The sequence below is a fragment of the Melospiza georgiana genome, chromosome 2, assembly GCF_028018845.1.
Source record: "Melospiza georgiana isolate bMelGeo1 chromosome 2, bMelGeo1.pri, whole genome shotgun sequence".
NCBI lineage: Eukaryota > Metazoa > Chordata > Aves > Passeriformes > Passerellidae > Melospiza > Melospiza georgiana.
The window spans coordinates 33165176-33181972 of record NC_080431.1 but is presented as its reverse complement, the minus strand read 5'-3'; the positions used below and the strand labels follow the sequence as shown (position 1 = coordinate 33181972).

Below are 16797 nucleotides of genomic sequence, written 5' to 3'. Positions count from 1 at the left end.
CACAACAATAAGTATGCAAGGTTTGCCTTTTATATTCTGACACAAAACGAGTAAGTGCCAAGTTGGATTACAATGTGTGTCAGTTATTAGAATTCTAAAAACATTAAAGCACGTTGTTAAGAATCTATTAATGTTCATTAAAACCAAGATATGAATCAAACTATAACCAAGGCATCATCCCAAAGGATAATTTTTTCACAAAAGACTTATATAACAATATACACGCCTGCACAGACATGGACACACACATACACAAACGCACATATGATACTGTACTTTTTTCTATCAACAGCTATACCTTTATCAAATCTGATGAAAACATCCAAAACCTAACACACACAAGCACTGTAATATTATAGTTACATGGATTTTAAATACCAGATGTACATTTTTAGATTTAGTAAGTCACCTCTTCCAAGGCGTTCCACAGCTCTTCATCAGTGTATTCATTGAAAGGATCTAAGTTTTTCCTCATAGTTCCAGTGAACAAAACAGGCTCCTGAAACCCAGTAAAATCAGCATTCCACTATAAATACAGGTTTTATATTGCAATAGGTAATTTAATGATAATCACAGCTAGCCTATATCAACAATAGCACAGAAATATCCAACAAGCTATCATTTTTGAAATGCAAAGGTGTACATTACAACTGCATGCTTAAGAGGGATGGGGGGGGAGGCAAGTGTTCAACTACTCTGTATGAAGATAATTTACCAAACAGGACAGGTCTGTTTGCAAATTGCTGTACACAGTTATGTCGGTACTTCAACGGGCATTTACATGCCACTGTTCTGAAGCCACAAGCTATATATATACTTCCATGAAATCGTTGCTATCCTCGTGGTATTGTTAATGAAAACCAACAACTAGCCCTGTCAATGAGCTCACACTCCTAAATTACTTTTGGGCAGTTTTGAAAACCTGTTTTTGAAGTACATAAACCAGAGAGGAATCAAAGAGCTCACAATGCCTTTCTGGTTTTCCTTCTGTGTTTGGCTGTGGGTTTGGTTTTTTTTTCATTCCATGCCATAAAAGCCGTTCTGTTGCACCATCAGGGCTAAGCAGGAACAGTTTTCACCATATAAAACCTAAACACATCTATACTGCCACAGCACCAAAGCAAACTTAGAACTGGAGCACTGCTGGGCAAAGATCTCACTCAAAACACACCAGGGAGTCAAATCAGTACCTTCTCCCATTCAGGTTTCAATGAAGTAAGAATGTGGTCGAATCAAGTTTTGTTCTACTTCAGTTCCAAGTCAGAGCAATAACAGGTAATTCATCAAACTGGCACAAATCAAATCACACTGAAATATGTAGTATTTAAGAATTGGGAAGAGGACTTTTGGTTCAGAACTCCTTAAGCAGAAGATCAGTACTCAGTAATGTGAGTTGCCAGACCTGAGAGTCATGCACTGACACGACTTTAGGGCTAAACTCATTTTAATACCACACATAAAGACAAAAACAAGTCAAAAGCTGTAACAGTGCTAATCATAAATGGAGACCATTCATCATGTTGTCAGTTCTCTTTAAATTGGAAAAATTTTAGGCAGAATCCATTCTTTTTTTTTCTTTCTCCCCTGGGAAATAAAATATAACTTACACTGGGTAACTTCAGCTTACTCTGAGATTAACCTGTCATGACTTTCTCCCCATCTAACCCTAGTGATGCCCAGCTCCAAAGGGCTGCAGCAAACCAGAAGAGAATTCAGACCTTAACCCTTTTATTGTCTTTGAATTCTAAACCATCTGAGTGCTATAAAAGAATTTGAAAAGACAGAACACGCCATAAGCAATATAAAAGAAGATATACATTTCCTGATATAACATGCCAATTATTTCAAAGTATCTGCTGCAATAGCAATGTCATTAAAAACTTGCTGAATGAGCAAAAGGGTTTAACACAAAACATTTCCAAGTCAAAAAACAATTTTCTTCAGAAACACCTAGAAACTAATTTGTTTAACAACACACATTTTAGTACACCATTTGGCATATTTTGAAGGTATTGTTGCATTTATTTTCCTTTTCAATCCATTTTTATAGGTTGGCAAAGAGGAGGCTGAACCTATAAAGTGTTCACAACTATTATAAAAGTCCTAACAACAGACATGCACTGCAACAGAAGATAAGGATATTTTTTAATTACCATTTCTGACACAGATTATTATTTAAAACAGTCTGGTTTATGAGAGGAAAGCAATAAGACTAACCTGTAAATAATTGTTGTAAAAATGCTTGCAGTCAGAGAGGCAGACAACATTTGCATAGAAAAGATTTACAAACACAACCTTTACACAGCTCCATCCAAGCAAGCAATTAGAAGTCTAAGCACATTTTTATTTCTCCAGGTAGGTATTTAAACTCACAGACAAGAAAACTTCAGTCTTGCCTCATCACTCTCTAGGAATGGTTCTGTTTAGCATGTTTTATGTTGCAATTCTAATAAGCATCTCTCTCTCTGGTTTTTCAGCTGCCCACATAATTATGAAGATATTTGCTGCAAAATAACTACCTGATGTTACACTGCTATTATTGACACTACTATTAGCACAGCACCAGACAATGCCTATCATATAGTTTACCATAGCAGAAACCTGATTCCTTCCTCTTCTTCTTTGTACCACCACTTGATAGTTTTGCATATTGTTAGTAGAAACAGCCTTCCCTTACACACATACACAAACAAAAAAAAAAAAAAAGAAAAAAAGCTACCTGCTAGCCTTTGGGCACTCAAAACTTTTGTGACTATGATGCAAACCTTATATAAATATGACAAAAATCACAGAATTCCACTGGATTAAAACAGTTTTAAAACTATGTGAATAGACCTGTGTATGAAAAAAACCTCACATGTATAATTGAATGTGGTGAACTTTGAGTATCTGTGTCATTCAGATGTAGAAACTGTATCTGACTGCAGTTTTCCTCTCTCAGTATCCTATTTTGTCCAACTGGGCTGAATTCCTCAAAATGAAAGTATCACCCACAACAGCTATGGGCAAGGCTTTCAAAAAGCCGTAGACCTTGAATGAACTGATGATCATCTGTTTCACGAGAAAGGAACGCTACACACACAAAAAAAATGGAATTTAAATCCATATAAACTTCTCTTTACATACAAAAGAGGACTAGTTCCAGTGAGTACTGCAATAACAAAGCCTGCAGCATGCAGAAACAAAAGACATGCTGCATTAGGCAATGATCCAATTGCTGGGGAAGTACCTATTTTTAATTTTTTTTTTCAATAGCATACCTGTTTCTTTTTGACTCCTACTATTTGAGGAAAAAAAAACCTCATTACCATTTGCATTAGATTCTCAACTTAAAGAAATTAATACACTCTGACTGCCACCCTGCAAACAGACTAGCACACATTCAGACATAATTCTAAACACAGATTCTGTTATAACATAGAGAGATCTGAGAAATAATGCAAAACATGGCAAAAAAATTCCTCTGGTTTACAGCCTACCCTTCACTCTACCTGCCAGAACAGCGCAGATGAACTACTTTCCAAAATATGACTTCACATTTGCAGCATGTGAGCTTCTTACTCTTCCTCCCTCTTTCACTGGAGAGCAAATGCCCAGGGAAGAGACCAGAGCTCTCATGAAACTGTAACAGGCACAGACTTTGCCTCCTAAGTTTTAAGGTTACACATCATGCTTCTCTGATACAAGGTCTCATGAAATTAGGATCTAAGAGAGAAGACCTGTGACCTACTGGATTTCTTTGAACAGCCTTTCTTCTACCCCAGCAGGAGAGATGAGGCTATTTCCAACACTGCCCTATTGGGGTTTTTTTTCCTGTACTGTGGCCTTTCTCGCATTCAGCTTCTAAAATTCATCAAGTTTTATTTATCATGGGTTATAATGACCTACTCTTTAATCTGTTCCTCTTGTCTACTCCTGTCAAACCTTCTCCAAATAAAGCAAAAGCTGATAGCTCACTTCTAGGCAGCACATTTGCTCCTTCTAAATCTAGCACCAGTCAGTTTGTACAGGGATGACTGGAGAGGTGAAAGTGGTTTTGCAAAGTCCCTTACTAAGGAAGCATCAGGCAGGAATTGCTGCCAAAGGATCAAGTGACTTCAGAGGACTGCTGAGGATTGGTATACACTTACCAGATTTTCTCTGCTTCTCCACAGACTATGGGAGGACAGCATACAGCTAACACACAGATATTCCAAAGGAACAGACAGGGCACAAAACTGGGGAAAAATGCTCCAGTTCCCAAAACTGATTCTGTTTATCTTAAAATAATCAAGACCTTCCTCAAGTAAGAATAACGCCTAGCTACAGTTCCTGTATCTACTGCATTCAGAGGTGTAGGGGGAACACATCCCAGCAAAGCACTTTAAACATTATTATATTAAACAGTATAAACATTATTACATTAAACAGTTTAAACATTATTATATTAAACAGCACATTAAACAGTATTTTATTCAAAACACCCATGGCAAACCAAGTCGCTCTCTTACTTGAGGTATAATTGAGATTTTCTTCCGCAAGTCATGGAGTCCCAGCTCTGATGTCAAGTACATATCAATCCAAATCCTTCCTTCAGGTTCTGCCAAGCGAAAGAGGGCTGCTATCAGAGAGCTTTTCCCAGCTCCGGTTCTTCCCACTATTCCAACCTAGGGAGCAAGCCAAGCCTGTACCATTAAACTGTGAGCTTTTCAGGAGAAATTAGTATGTCAAGCAACATTTTTACAGCACCATACGATTTGCAGTAGAACATGCACTAAGTAAAACTTCTTTGCAATTAACATTCTTCCAAGAGGAAAAATCCTCTCCCCTTAAATCGGTCTGGATTCAGGTGACATTTGTATACATGACAATTTCTTGGATCATATTTAAAGGTGAATGATTTCCCCGTAAAGTGTGGTGTCTTGTTGTGTAAACAATTTAAACTGGCTCAATTGCATACAGTAATGTGATTCAAGGCTGCTAATTTTTATACTGAACCTGGTTTGCTGGGTGATGTTAGGCAAATCATTTCATGCATGCATCTACTACTCATCCCCAAAAAGGGACTCCCATGAAGTACTCTGGGAACAACGCACTCCCGATTTAAAAAAATGAGACTGATTTTGGTTAGTTATGGTTAAGGTGAAGTACTTTAAAGTAGCATGATTATAAACTGTATCCATACTTCAGACATCTTCAGCAAGCATTGAAACTACAAGGCCATGACATCAAGCTGAAATTCCTTTTCAAACAGAAGAAACAGCAAATAATAAAATCACAGAGATTCAGGGTTTTCTCCCAAAGAAAAACTGGAAGACATACACAGTGTGAAAAAAAAAATAAAGCTTTCAGAAAAAAGAGACAATGAAAAATACAGGATTGATAATTTTAATGACAAGGGGCTAAGATCAAGAAATATTTCTTCTATTTTAATTTTTTAAAATGTTATAGTCGGATAAAGGATTCTTAGAGAAAAACAGTGTACAGTAATCAACTGTATCAGAGAAGATAATGGGTGTAACCTTCTACACAGATCTGATCTGGCAGAATTTGTTATTTCCTGCATTCTGTTCTAATCCCTACATTCCCTCCCCCCCCCCAAAAAAAAAAAAATCAACACACTGAAAAAGTTCAGAGCAGTGCAACACAAAATTAATATGGGCTGGAGATTCTGATTTGATGGGGAAGGATTTATGAGAATTAAACATGTATAATATGGCTTGCTGAAGTGATTGGGGTGCAGAAAAGAGGAATAAAGATGAAAACCTTCATGAGTGTACATACAGACACCAGAGGGCAATTACCTACTGCCTCAGACTCACATGTATGCAGCAATGCCTGCTGAAATGAAATTCAGCACAGGAAACTGCACCAAAGTGCAAGGAGAAACTTTCAATTAGAGACACTAAGTTCAGACAAAACAGCAGTGCCCACATTTGACAAAAAATACACAATACACTAAAAAAGTACACTTCAAGGAGCAACTTATGCTGCATAATCTAAAAGATATTTTCTCCTTCTACATTCTGATTTAACAATTTCATCCAACAATTCATTATTGTACTACTGTACTATAAACTAATTAACATTTCTACAATGCTTTTTATTAAACAGACTAAATTAAGCAAATCTGTTACAATAAATGATCAAATGTTTTAGTACTCTAAATTGTATCAGTGAAACAATGGAAAAATAGTTCTGAATATATAAACTGCAGCTCAGAAAGAAAGAGTTGAATAGAGAACACAGACAATCAGAGTTGTGAAAATGAAAGTTCAATTGTTCCTCTGCAAATGTCAATATAAAGTATTGTATCAAAGATATAAAGAAAAAGCCATACAAAATACATTGATACTTAAAATAAAAATGCAGCTGCTCTGCATATTGTCAAAATCCCACTTTTGGTTTGGCATCAAATGAAAGGACTATGCTCTTCAACATTTAGAAGAATCTATTTGCATCTTTGGTCCAATTGACTACAGGCTGCTGAAAACTGACAGGAATTTGAAAGAGCTCTCAGTATACACATTATCCATTTTTGAATACATTTTATTCTTCACAAGCCCACACTCACAGCTAGTGCAAATACAGGAGCAGCCTGCAAATGGCAGTGGCACCTATCAGGAATCACAGGGCCAGGACTGTGCTGCCTGATACAAGCCCAGTGCACACACAGGAGTACACCTGCTACGCTGGGCTCATCATTACTCAAGTGTCACTTGTACTTCACAGCAGAGCTGCACAAAAAATGTGAGATTTACAGCATGTCAGCCACTCCACTGAAACTGCCCATGTCTTTGTTATCCCTCAGGCAGCCTCCCTTTCGTCGTGGGAGCACAGCTGCCACGCCATAAATCTACATGTGCACCTTCCTGACTTTTCCCTGTAGCCTGCAGACCCAGGAGCTGTCAGGAAAAGGCGCATTTAACAATATGTTAGCCAATAAGCATTCATGAGCTCCCTGAAACAAAGACTGTGTGTAAAACCCAATACTACACATGCTAACCTTCCCCTGCTGCAGAGGAGGTTACACAGCAGTTTGTGTCTGCCTGATTTGTTTCTGCCAGACCACACTACTTCAGCAAAGATGTTTAGAACACAGGGTCCTTCCTGGCCTGCTTTGACTGTAGGGAAATACTGAATGCTGAGAAAAACAGATTAAAAGAGACCTTGAGCGAGTGATCTGCTAGCAATCACCTCCCTCATTCTTACCATACCCACAGCTTCCCTAACTGGGCCCTGGGGTTGCTACAAGAAAAAATACAAGCACAGCAGAAGCTTAAACTCATTCCTGCTGCCAGTAGCACTGCAGCCACCAGAAGTCTCTAAAAGCCAGGGGCCTAAACAGGCATAAGAACTTCCAATGACAGCAGTATGGGCAGAATCCCCAACAGATCTAGAAACCTGGTTCTGAAGGAGATGCTTCTCCATAATTAAAACCAACGTGAGGAGGAGAGATGCTTGGGAGATTTATTTTACACAGTGTCAGCCTACTGCAGTATTGTGCAAAAGATCATAGAAAGCAAACACAAAGTTCTTGGCAATAGTTTCAAGCTGGGCAAATTCAAGATGATGAAATCACAGCATAACTGCTCAGCAAAAATGAATACCCCCAGTCATACCTCTGTCTCCTGCCCCCACCAAGGTCTGAGTCACGCACTGCTACTATCTCTTGCTTCCGTTTTTAATTTTATTCCTGTCTCTCACTGAGAAATCTAGGATTTCTTGTCTGTATTGAAGAGACTTGTAACAGCTAAGGAGACAGTCCACATGGCTCTTCTTCTCAAGAGACCATTTTTTACTTATTCACAGCTAATTCCAAGAAATCACCTCAATGTAGCAAAGTCTGGTTGAATTTTTGTAACATGCACATTATAAAGGTCCACTTGAGGACATAAAAGGTTTGGAATTGAATGGAAAAACATGTTAAAAAGAAGGCACAGGCAAGGATTGTAGAGTTGAACCACTCTCCTAGGGAAGACCTCCTAATCAAAAAAGTACACCTGCATTTGAAATGTAGCAAAGCACAAATTAACACTTCAGGGCTCTAATTTAATTTTGTCTGTGGGGGAGACCTTCCCTGCAGCACTCTTTCAACAGGGATAGTGTCAAAATTGGGGAGGAGGAGTCAAATTTGCAGAGGAGCAAGAGTTTTATTTCTATGTTTCTTTTGGCTACCAATCTAATTAACGACAACAGTTAATTGCATTGGTTGCCAAAAGGAACTGAAATAAAATCCCAAATTCTGAAGTTATGCAACTGATTTGTATTTCTTTCTTCTATCTTCCGTTTTGGACTCAGTGCAAGGGCATGTACATTCCTTAATTTCTATTGGTTTTGCTCACCTTGTCTCTTGACATACTCAATTCCAATTATGTTCCCTCTGCTGAAACCCCAATTTTCTAATGCAGCTCCATTTTCTTTGGATTTGAACAAACATTCTTGCCTTGGCTGGTATTTTCCATGTCTGCCACTTTCTGAAGAATCTCAGATTCTTTTTAAGGAAATTATCAGGTATGTTTAATCCTTTGTTTTGATAGACTGAAATATCATGTTCCCAGACAAATTCATGCTACACTTACATGAAATAATTAGGCTATTACTTCTGGTATTAAATATAACTAAGGCTTATTTTTAAAAGAACATTTACTATTTTCTTAACATCCATGTATTTTAGAAATCATTTCTAGCATGCAGCTTCTTGCCAACTCATCATCTTGGCTTAATTTCTATGAATATCCAAAGACAGCCACATACATACCTTTTCTTTTGGTTTAATTACAGCAGACAAATGTCTTAAAACCAATGGTCCATCTAGACTGTAAGTGAAGTTAACATTCTCAAATGCTATCATTCCTTGGTTAGGCCATTCTGGTGGTGGATGTTTGTTGGTCTCCCAAGGAGCTTCTTTTTCAAGTTCTGTGTACTCCATCACTCTTTCTACTGAGATCATCTAAGGGGAGGAAAGAAGACATAGATACATGAGCTTCATCCTATGGCATACTCTGCAAATACTGCCTGCATATAAAAATTTTTACCATGGAGATTCAATGCAAATTACTCTGTTTTTTTTTTTTTTTAAACACAGGTAAGAGTATTTGGTGCCATTCTAGGCTTTGTTTATGCAGCTAAAAAAGTGGAGAGAATGCATCTCATGTCCTACTATAGATCCAGATCTATCATGATATATAAAGCCATTCATAAGCATTTCTTATCAGTAGGATTAATTACAAACTTAAATACTGCAAAAGCTTTAAGAAAATTAAGCTATGAGAGTTGTCTGTCAGTCTTGACTAAGATGACACCAATCCATTGTGTGTTAGAAAGATAAAGCTAGAAATGAAACTGTCAGATTAACTACAGGCAGACACATGAATGAGTTTGACTCCTTGCTCTGCACAGGACAACCCAAAAAAAAAATCACACCATGTGCCTAAGAGCATTCTCCAAATGCTTCTTGAACTCTGGCAGACCTGATGCCATATCCACTTCCCTGTGGAGCCTTTTCCAGTGCCCAACCACCCTCTGGGTGAAGAATCTTTTTCTAAAATTCAGCCTAAACCTCCCCCCACAACTCCAGGCCATTCCCTCAGTCCCGTCACTGGTCACCACAGAGAAGAGATCAGTGCCTGCCCCTCTTCTTTCCCTCACAAAGAAGCTGTAGACCACGACTCCCTTCAGTCTCCTCCAGGCTGAACAGCCCAAGTGACCTCAGCCACTCCTCATATGGGCTTTCCCTCCAGATCCTTCACCATCCTCATGACCCTCCTTTGGATGTGCTCCAACAGCTTCATTTTGTGTTGTGCTGCCCAAAACTGCACACAGGACTGAAAACAAGGCTGCACCACCACGGAACAGAGTGTGACACTCACTGCCCTTGACCAGCTAGCGACAGAATGGAGTGAAATGTTCCTGCCTCCCACAGGTATAGTCACCCTTTAACAACAAGGGATTTTTGGTGGATGTCCACCCATCAAAGAAGTTAATGCTAATCATAGATCCATAAAATTATCAGCATTTCACACCAAAGCCAGGTTAATGAATGACCTTTCTCTTCCAAGGTATTTCTGAGTCACAGCCTCCAAGAAAGCTACACAGTACATGTGACACTCCCACGGACACTTCCAAAACATCCCCAATGGTATGAAAAAACCTGAAAGTTTTCTTCCCATTTCTCAGAAAATCTGTCACCAACCGTTTACTGGTGTGTGAAAAATGCACTGAAAAACCAATGTGGTAGCAAAAAAAAAAAAATTCCAACTTTGTTATTATCGTGACTGCTACTATCATTATAATATAATTAAGCATGGCTTTGTAACTTCTACGAAAGGGCTACACATATTTCCTAGACTAAGTGCAGCAAACTATAATTACAAGTAACTTCAGCTGTCAACACAACAAAAAAAATCCCAGGTTTATGTTTAGCATGTTTTTCCTACAATCTGTTTTTCTTATGTATTATCTTAAGAAAGTAGACAGGCCAATTAGAACATGCTAGTAAATACTGTGAATTGGTCAAAAGCGTTTTATATGATATAATTTGGAAAACACACAACCTTGTCAGCTGAATATAAACAAATACTTTCACATTTGTGTTAACTTAGAATAAATTCAAAAGTTATAAGCCTTTGCTATGGAATAATAGAACTCTAAAAATGCCATGAGGGATATAAATAAAATTTTAAAATGCAGTAATAAATAACAATAAATTATAAATACCAAATATAAAAACATAATTTAAAATCTTCCTTATAGACAGGGATTAATTTATTGCAACTTTAGCAAGTTGCAATGCAATTGTCTACACTGTAACTAGACAGTCTCCTTTCTGCTGTAAAGGGAGATTGTAAAACCTCCCTTATTATGAAAGCAGGACAATCCCCAGACACAGTTCATCTTAATAAACATTCAGAATCAGTCAGACAAATCGTAACCTAAAAGAAGTAATTTTTCTTTATGACTGCAGAGTGGTGCCTCCATCGCTTGCAAAGGTATTAATACTCTGTGTTATTTAAGAAGAATCTCATCCTTAAAGCTTCATGTCACAAGCATGAAAGGAAACAAGAGGGGAAAAGAAAGAAATAAACATTACCAGGTTTTCAACTTCAGCACTCTGTCTAACACCCCACTGGAACGTTCCCATGAGGGTGATGGCATAGGAGAGCGCCAAACCAACCTGCCCCGCATTCAGAGCTGCACAAGAAAGGAAAATGAGGCTTGAATAGGTGCATTGTAATTACACAAAATCTCAGTTAAGTTTTCTTTCATGAGGTTACTTACATGATGGAAGCATCACAGCCAGAATTTTATTTGGTTATGCCCTGCTTGCTATCTGTGCAATGAGTAGCCCCAGGCAGAACAGCTGTTAGCAGCATTTCTGGGGTACATTTTGGACACATTTCGACAAGATAAACCAAATTCTCCTTGGCCTGGTGTTCATCTAAAAACTGAGGTTCAGTCTCAAGACGAAACTTACATAGATTTTTAGGGTCATCCCTGTCTGGCTGAGTTAACTCTTCACTTTTTTTCTATGCAAATGAGGTAAGGCCCTCAACCTAAGCAAAAACTCTGTGTAAAATTATTTCAAAATTAGTTATGAAATTTACCTCAACTTTGTACTCTTATAAACAATCAGATAAAGTAAAAGGAGAGAATATTTCTTCCCCTGTTTATAAAAGCACTTACTGTGTTCAGTGGGCCTACTCTCACAAAATAAATGTATTCTGCCTGCCCCAATATTAAGCACGATTGTCCTCTGACTTACTTGAACTTTATCCTAACATAGTGCTTTGTTATTGACTTTGACTATTTGAGAGAACTACTATTGACTTTGAGAGAACTACTCTTTATCCAGAAGCAAGGGAAGATTCAGGACCATTGTTTTGACTTGTCTTTTTGCATGCTAGTAACATCAAACCTAGCTCAAAATTTGTGGAGTTGTGCAGCACAGAGTGTTCAAATTTTAAAATACACATGCACATATAAAACTTATCCAAAGAAAAAAGAAAAGAAACAAAACCAGCAAATTAGCACTAATTTTCATGTCCAAGATAATTACTTCTTCCTTCATGTTTTAGATGACTATCTCATTCTAGCACATCTAACCCAATTACATCCTGGATGATGCATACACTAATGACAGTTCATGAGTGACAGTGAACATAAAATGTATTATTATGAGGCAATTTTCTTTCTGGAACTGGCCTATCCCACTGATCCAAGATACGAGAAGAGTATCCCTAGGAACTTTAGCTTGCCTTTTGACCTACTGTGCCACGTGCAGAAAGGAAAAACATTGTTAAGAAGCAGCTCCGTGGGTGTTTCAATATAAAAAGCAAAGCCCTGTAGGCCCAAAAGAGAAAGACAAAGGTAGGGAAAAAGAAGAAGATTTATTTCTTGTTATTGCTCTGAAAGCCAGAATCTCAAAAGTGAGGAGTACAGAAGAGCACGTTTGTTTGCACACTTGGGGATGATGACAGATGTATGCCTCAGCCCGGAAGATGCCTGAACTGCCTCCAGGATTTGCAGGAAAGCAGATACAGCCCCAATGCCCTAGACTAAGGAAGAGATCATGATCTAGAAAGAAATATTTAACTTAATTACAGCCTTTAAACAATTAGAGACAGCAACATATGAAAAAGAATTAGGCATTACTATACATGGTAATTACTGGGTGAACTTTTTCTAACATCTGTACTTACTGTTGGCGAGAAGCAGGGAACCAAAAGCAACCACTATAACAAAAATGGCACAGATGGCATCCAGACGCACAGCAAACCACCTTGAGGTTGTCAAGAAGAGAAACCAGGCCTCTAAAGTGTATTTTACAAAGACATAAAACCAGTGGATTATTAGAAAACTAAGCTGCATAATTATGACTAAATTTATTCATGTTAATAATACAAGTTGCCAAAAAACCCCAACGTCGCCATCTTCAAGCGCTGTCTGCATGGACATCAGGCTACTGACCAGTTTTCCTGAAATTGTCTAATTTAGTTTTCACACCAGTAGCAACCACAATAGGAAGAGAAAGAAAAACAGTCAAGGCTCGGAGCATGGTCCACTTATTCAAAATGGAAGCCTCTTCCCAACTCTAGTGGACTGAACAGTCTTATACAAAAAGCAGAAGTACAACTGCATTTATTGTAGCTGGACTAGAGTCTACAGGCTTTTAGCTAGAACATATCACAACACAACTGTCAGAGCCAAGTTCTTAGAAGGCAGCTGCAGCTGGTCAAGCTCCTGTAGGAGCTACTCAATACAGGCAGTGCAGCTATACAGAGGTATTCAGGTTATTAGATGCACATTTTTACATTTGGGAAAGCTCGCAGGTGGACATCTCCACTTTGCACTCACTCACATGTTGACAATTTGGTACTAAGTTCCATCCCAGGTAGATATGCTACAGTACAAGGTACAAGAGACAGCAAAAAAAGACACTGCAATACAGAGGGCAAAGTGAATCCAAGGCCAAAACCAGAAGCAAAGTAGCCATGAGGACTACTCAGAGGAATTGCACTCAGAGGAATTGTTCCAGCTGCTACCAAGTCACAGCAGAAGCTCACCATTCCAACCCCTCCTGCCTTGCTTCCCATTACTCCCTGCTAAAGATCACTGCAGTTTCAACTCTTCAATGCTCTTTAGCCTAGTGCTGGGAACAATTCAGACTAAAAAAAAATCTCCCTTCTGGGAGATTGAAAGGAGCTAAGTGTGGTTTTAAGCCTGATCATCAACAGCCAGATTATGGAGCTTTTGCTCCATTGATCCTAACTGTCCAGGGAGGTGTGTTATACTGCCAGCTTGAGATGGGTCATTTTGCAACCTCTCTATGCAACAAGGGTCACTGTGCATAACGAAAGGAATCTGACAGTCACAGGAACTAATAAAGACTCATCGTGGTCTGATGTCTCATGGGCTTGCTTATAGAGATGGGCACTGGCAGGAAGGTAACTTGGTTTTGGTCAAATGTCAGCATGCCTTTTAGATGTTTTTTATCTAAAATTTATTTAATACTCTATTCATAGGCATCCTTCAAAGGGGTCCAAAGCAAATGTCCTGAGTCCTAGGCTCAGGCCTAAATAGAGAGGAAGACACTACTCCAGCCAAAAGTGCTAAACAAAACCATCACTGGCTGGGAGAGTCTTCTGCAAGGCAGGAAAGAATTTAAAACTCTTTAGGAGACTAAAAAACCCAGGACTCCAACTTTGTGAGCTGCTATGAAACGTATTCTCTCACATCAGCTACTGCTTGCTCACATTTACTATTGAAGAACTATCCAGTGTGGAAACAACTTCAGGAAATCTCTAGTTCAGCCTCCTGCTCAAGCACAGTCAGGTCAGACGTCACATCATGTTGCTCCATGCTTTGTGCAGTTTGAGTCTTGAAATCTATACAGATGAAGCCTGCACCTCTGGGCAATCCTTGCCTCTGCTTGACTGTGCTCACAGTGAAATAGCTTTTCCTTGAATTCAGGTTAAAAATCTCTTGTTACAACTTACACCCAAGTCGGTGCTCCTACCACTACGTACCATGGTGAGAAACCTGTGTTTATGGCATCCTTGCAGGCACTGGAAGGCAGCTATTAAATCCTTGTATTCTGTGAACTGAACAAGCCCAGTACCCTCCCCACAAGGAAACCTCTCCTGTTAATACCCTAACTATCTTCGTGGCCCCTCCAGGGAGCTCACTCCAGTTTGCCAGAACGTCTCCCAGAGCTGGCAGTCCACAAGTGCATGCAGTACTCCCAGTGTGGCTAACAAGTCTGGAGGGAGACAACCACTTCCCTCCTTCCCCTGGCTATGCTCCTGTTAGCACAGCCCAGAGGGTGCTGGCCTCCTTTGCTGTCCAGGCACACACTCCCTGTGAGGACCAAAAACCACAGACACTTTAAGCCAGCTGGTGTGCCCCAAAGGCTTGGGGGGGAAGTCACCAAGATGAAGAGTGTAGGTATACAGAAGAGTGTGACTATAAGCACTGAAGCCTGACCTCAAAAACAGGTTCATGATCTGCCCATGAGGGGTATTATTGACAGTTTTGTTCGGGAGATGCACAAAACTGACTGAAAAATGGAAGTGTTTTTATGTTCCCTGGATCTGACCTCAAAATACAGAAAAGTATTTCTCTTAAATGTCACGGTCCTCTTTGTACAGTGAAACTTCTATATGCTGTTTATTGCCTAAAGATGTCTTTTATAGAAAACTAAACCACAACTTTGTCTTCCCTCGCTATCAGGTATTGTAACACTGATTTGGTCACATAACTAGCAAGTATAAAATATTAAAAATGGGAAATTCAAGGCTAGAGGTTCCTCCCTGGAAGATGCACTACACCAGTCACAAGTCACTGGGCTCAACATGGTCAGTGTGTACGATGCTACAACCTGTGATAAGCTGTACTTCAGAAAGGATCAGCTGGTCTTGTCTGAAACCTCATAAATCTATAAATTACAAAACAGCAATCAAATATACTTGTATGCCTTACAACGGAGGAAAGTCACAATGTTACCTAACAAACACAAAACTGAAAACTTGCATTCTGCTATATCTTGAAGAAAATTGCAATAGAGAACATTTAAATAACAGAAGTCAAAGAGTGACAGTCCAAACCTGAATTATATTACTTATGCTTGCAGAAAACGAATATTTCACACCTTCCAATTATGTTCATTCCATAGTTTAGACTTAAGCCCTGAAAACTGCTCAAAGTAAAAAATAAGTTACATTTATGAAAATTTCCCAAGATTATTTATACCATTCCAAGCACACTACTTAGTATCAAATGCTTCATAATATAGTTTGTTTCCTCCACATCTCTCTCCATCCTCCCCCTACCGTTCCTTTTCTTAAAGATGGAATTCAGGAAAATGTTAAAAATTACTCTTTAAGTATTCTTATCAGGCATACTTTCAAATGTTTATCTTATACATTGTTAAAATATATGCATGGGTATTCTAAATTATATTACAGCCCAAAGTAAACTCTCTAAATCTAGACAGATAATGTTTTTGTTCTAATACAGGAATTTTACCCTAAAGAGACAAATGCACAGCTCCTACTGATTTTAATGCACATTATATACATGTCGCTGAGGGCATAAGATATTTCCCTCCTACCGTGCAAAGTATTTGATTTTTCACATCAACTCATCACAAACCTGAGTGGAGGTCTTGGTGTGCATCAAATAATTTTTGAAATCTTTCCTCAGCTTTCAAAGCCCGAATAGTCCAAAGCCCCTGGAGGGATGACGACAAGTGGGAGAACACTGGACTTCGAGCTACAAAGGGAAATGAGAGTTGAGTTAACTTAACAATAGATGAAGGACAACATTTAATTCTTTTTGTACCACACTAATCTTTAATCCTACCACTTTATATTTAAGCATACAAACTACTCTACTGCATCTTTTGAGAATAAATATGCAGTATCTTTAACTGATGTTCTCTTACTCAATTAGAATCAGTCAGACAGCCAGACAGATTAATTTATACAAAAATGTCTTACATTTTTAACAATAGCTGTCACTGTAGAAATTCTTTGGGTTTTATTAATGACATTAGGCACCCATGTTTGTTATTCATAATGCTTAATATTCCATATCATAGTCAAGCTAAAATCAGGCACAGGAGTCAGATAAGGTCAGAAATACCATTAATATATGCATGCAAGGTCCCAAAGACCAGCAGCTTAGCATATTCTTAACTGGCTTTATTTACAGATAGTTAACTGACATACCCTAGGTTTATCATTATGCAAAACAGGAGTTAAGCATGTAATTCACTAGTTGAGAACCAAGGCAATAAGGAAGTTTTTTGCATAGCAA

At 38.6% G+C, this 16797-nt stretch overlaps 1 protein-coding gene across 2 annotated transcripts in view; it reads right to left on the bottom strand.

Annotated features, from left to right (window-relative positions):
• Positions 1–16797, bottom strand: part of ABCC4 (ATP binding cassette subfamily C member 4) — a 142031-nt gene that overhangs the window by 30119 nt on the left and 95115 nt on the right. For both annotated transcript variants that reach the window (XM_058018983.1, XM_058018984.1), the window contains exons 22-27: positions 16132–16251; positions 12681–12791; positions 11072–11172; positions 8741–8932; positions 4491–4646; positions 410–499 (exon numbers count right to left, since the gene is read on the bottom strand). In XM_058018983.1, the coding sequence (XP_057874966.1) occupies positions 410–499; positions 4491–4646; positions 8741–8932; positions 11072–11172; positions 12681–12791; positions 16132–16251 (770 nt within the window). The remainder of the gene's footprint in view (positions 1–409; positions 500–4490; positions 4647–8740; positions 8933–11071; positions 11173–12680; positions 12792–16131; positions 16252–16797) is intronic.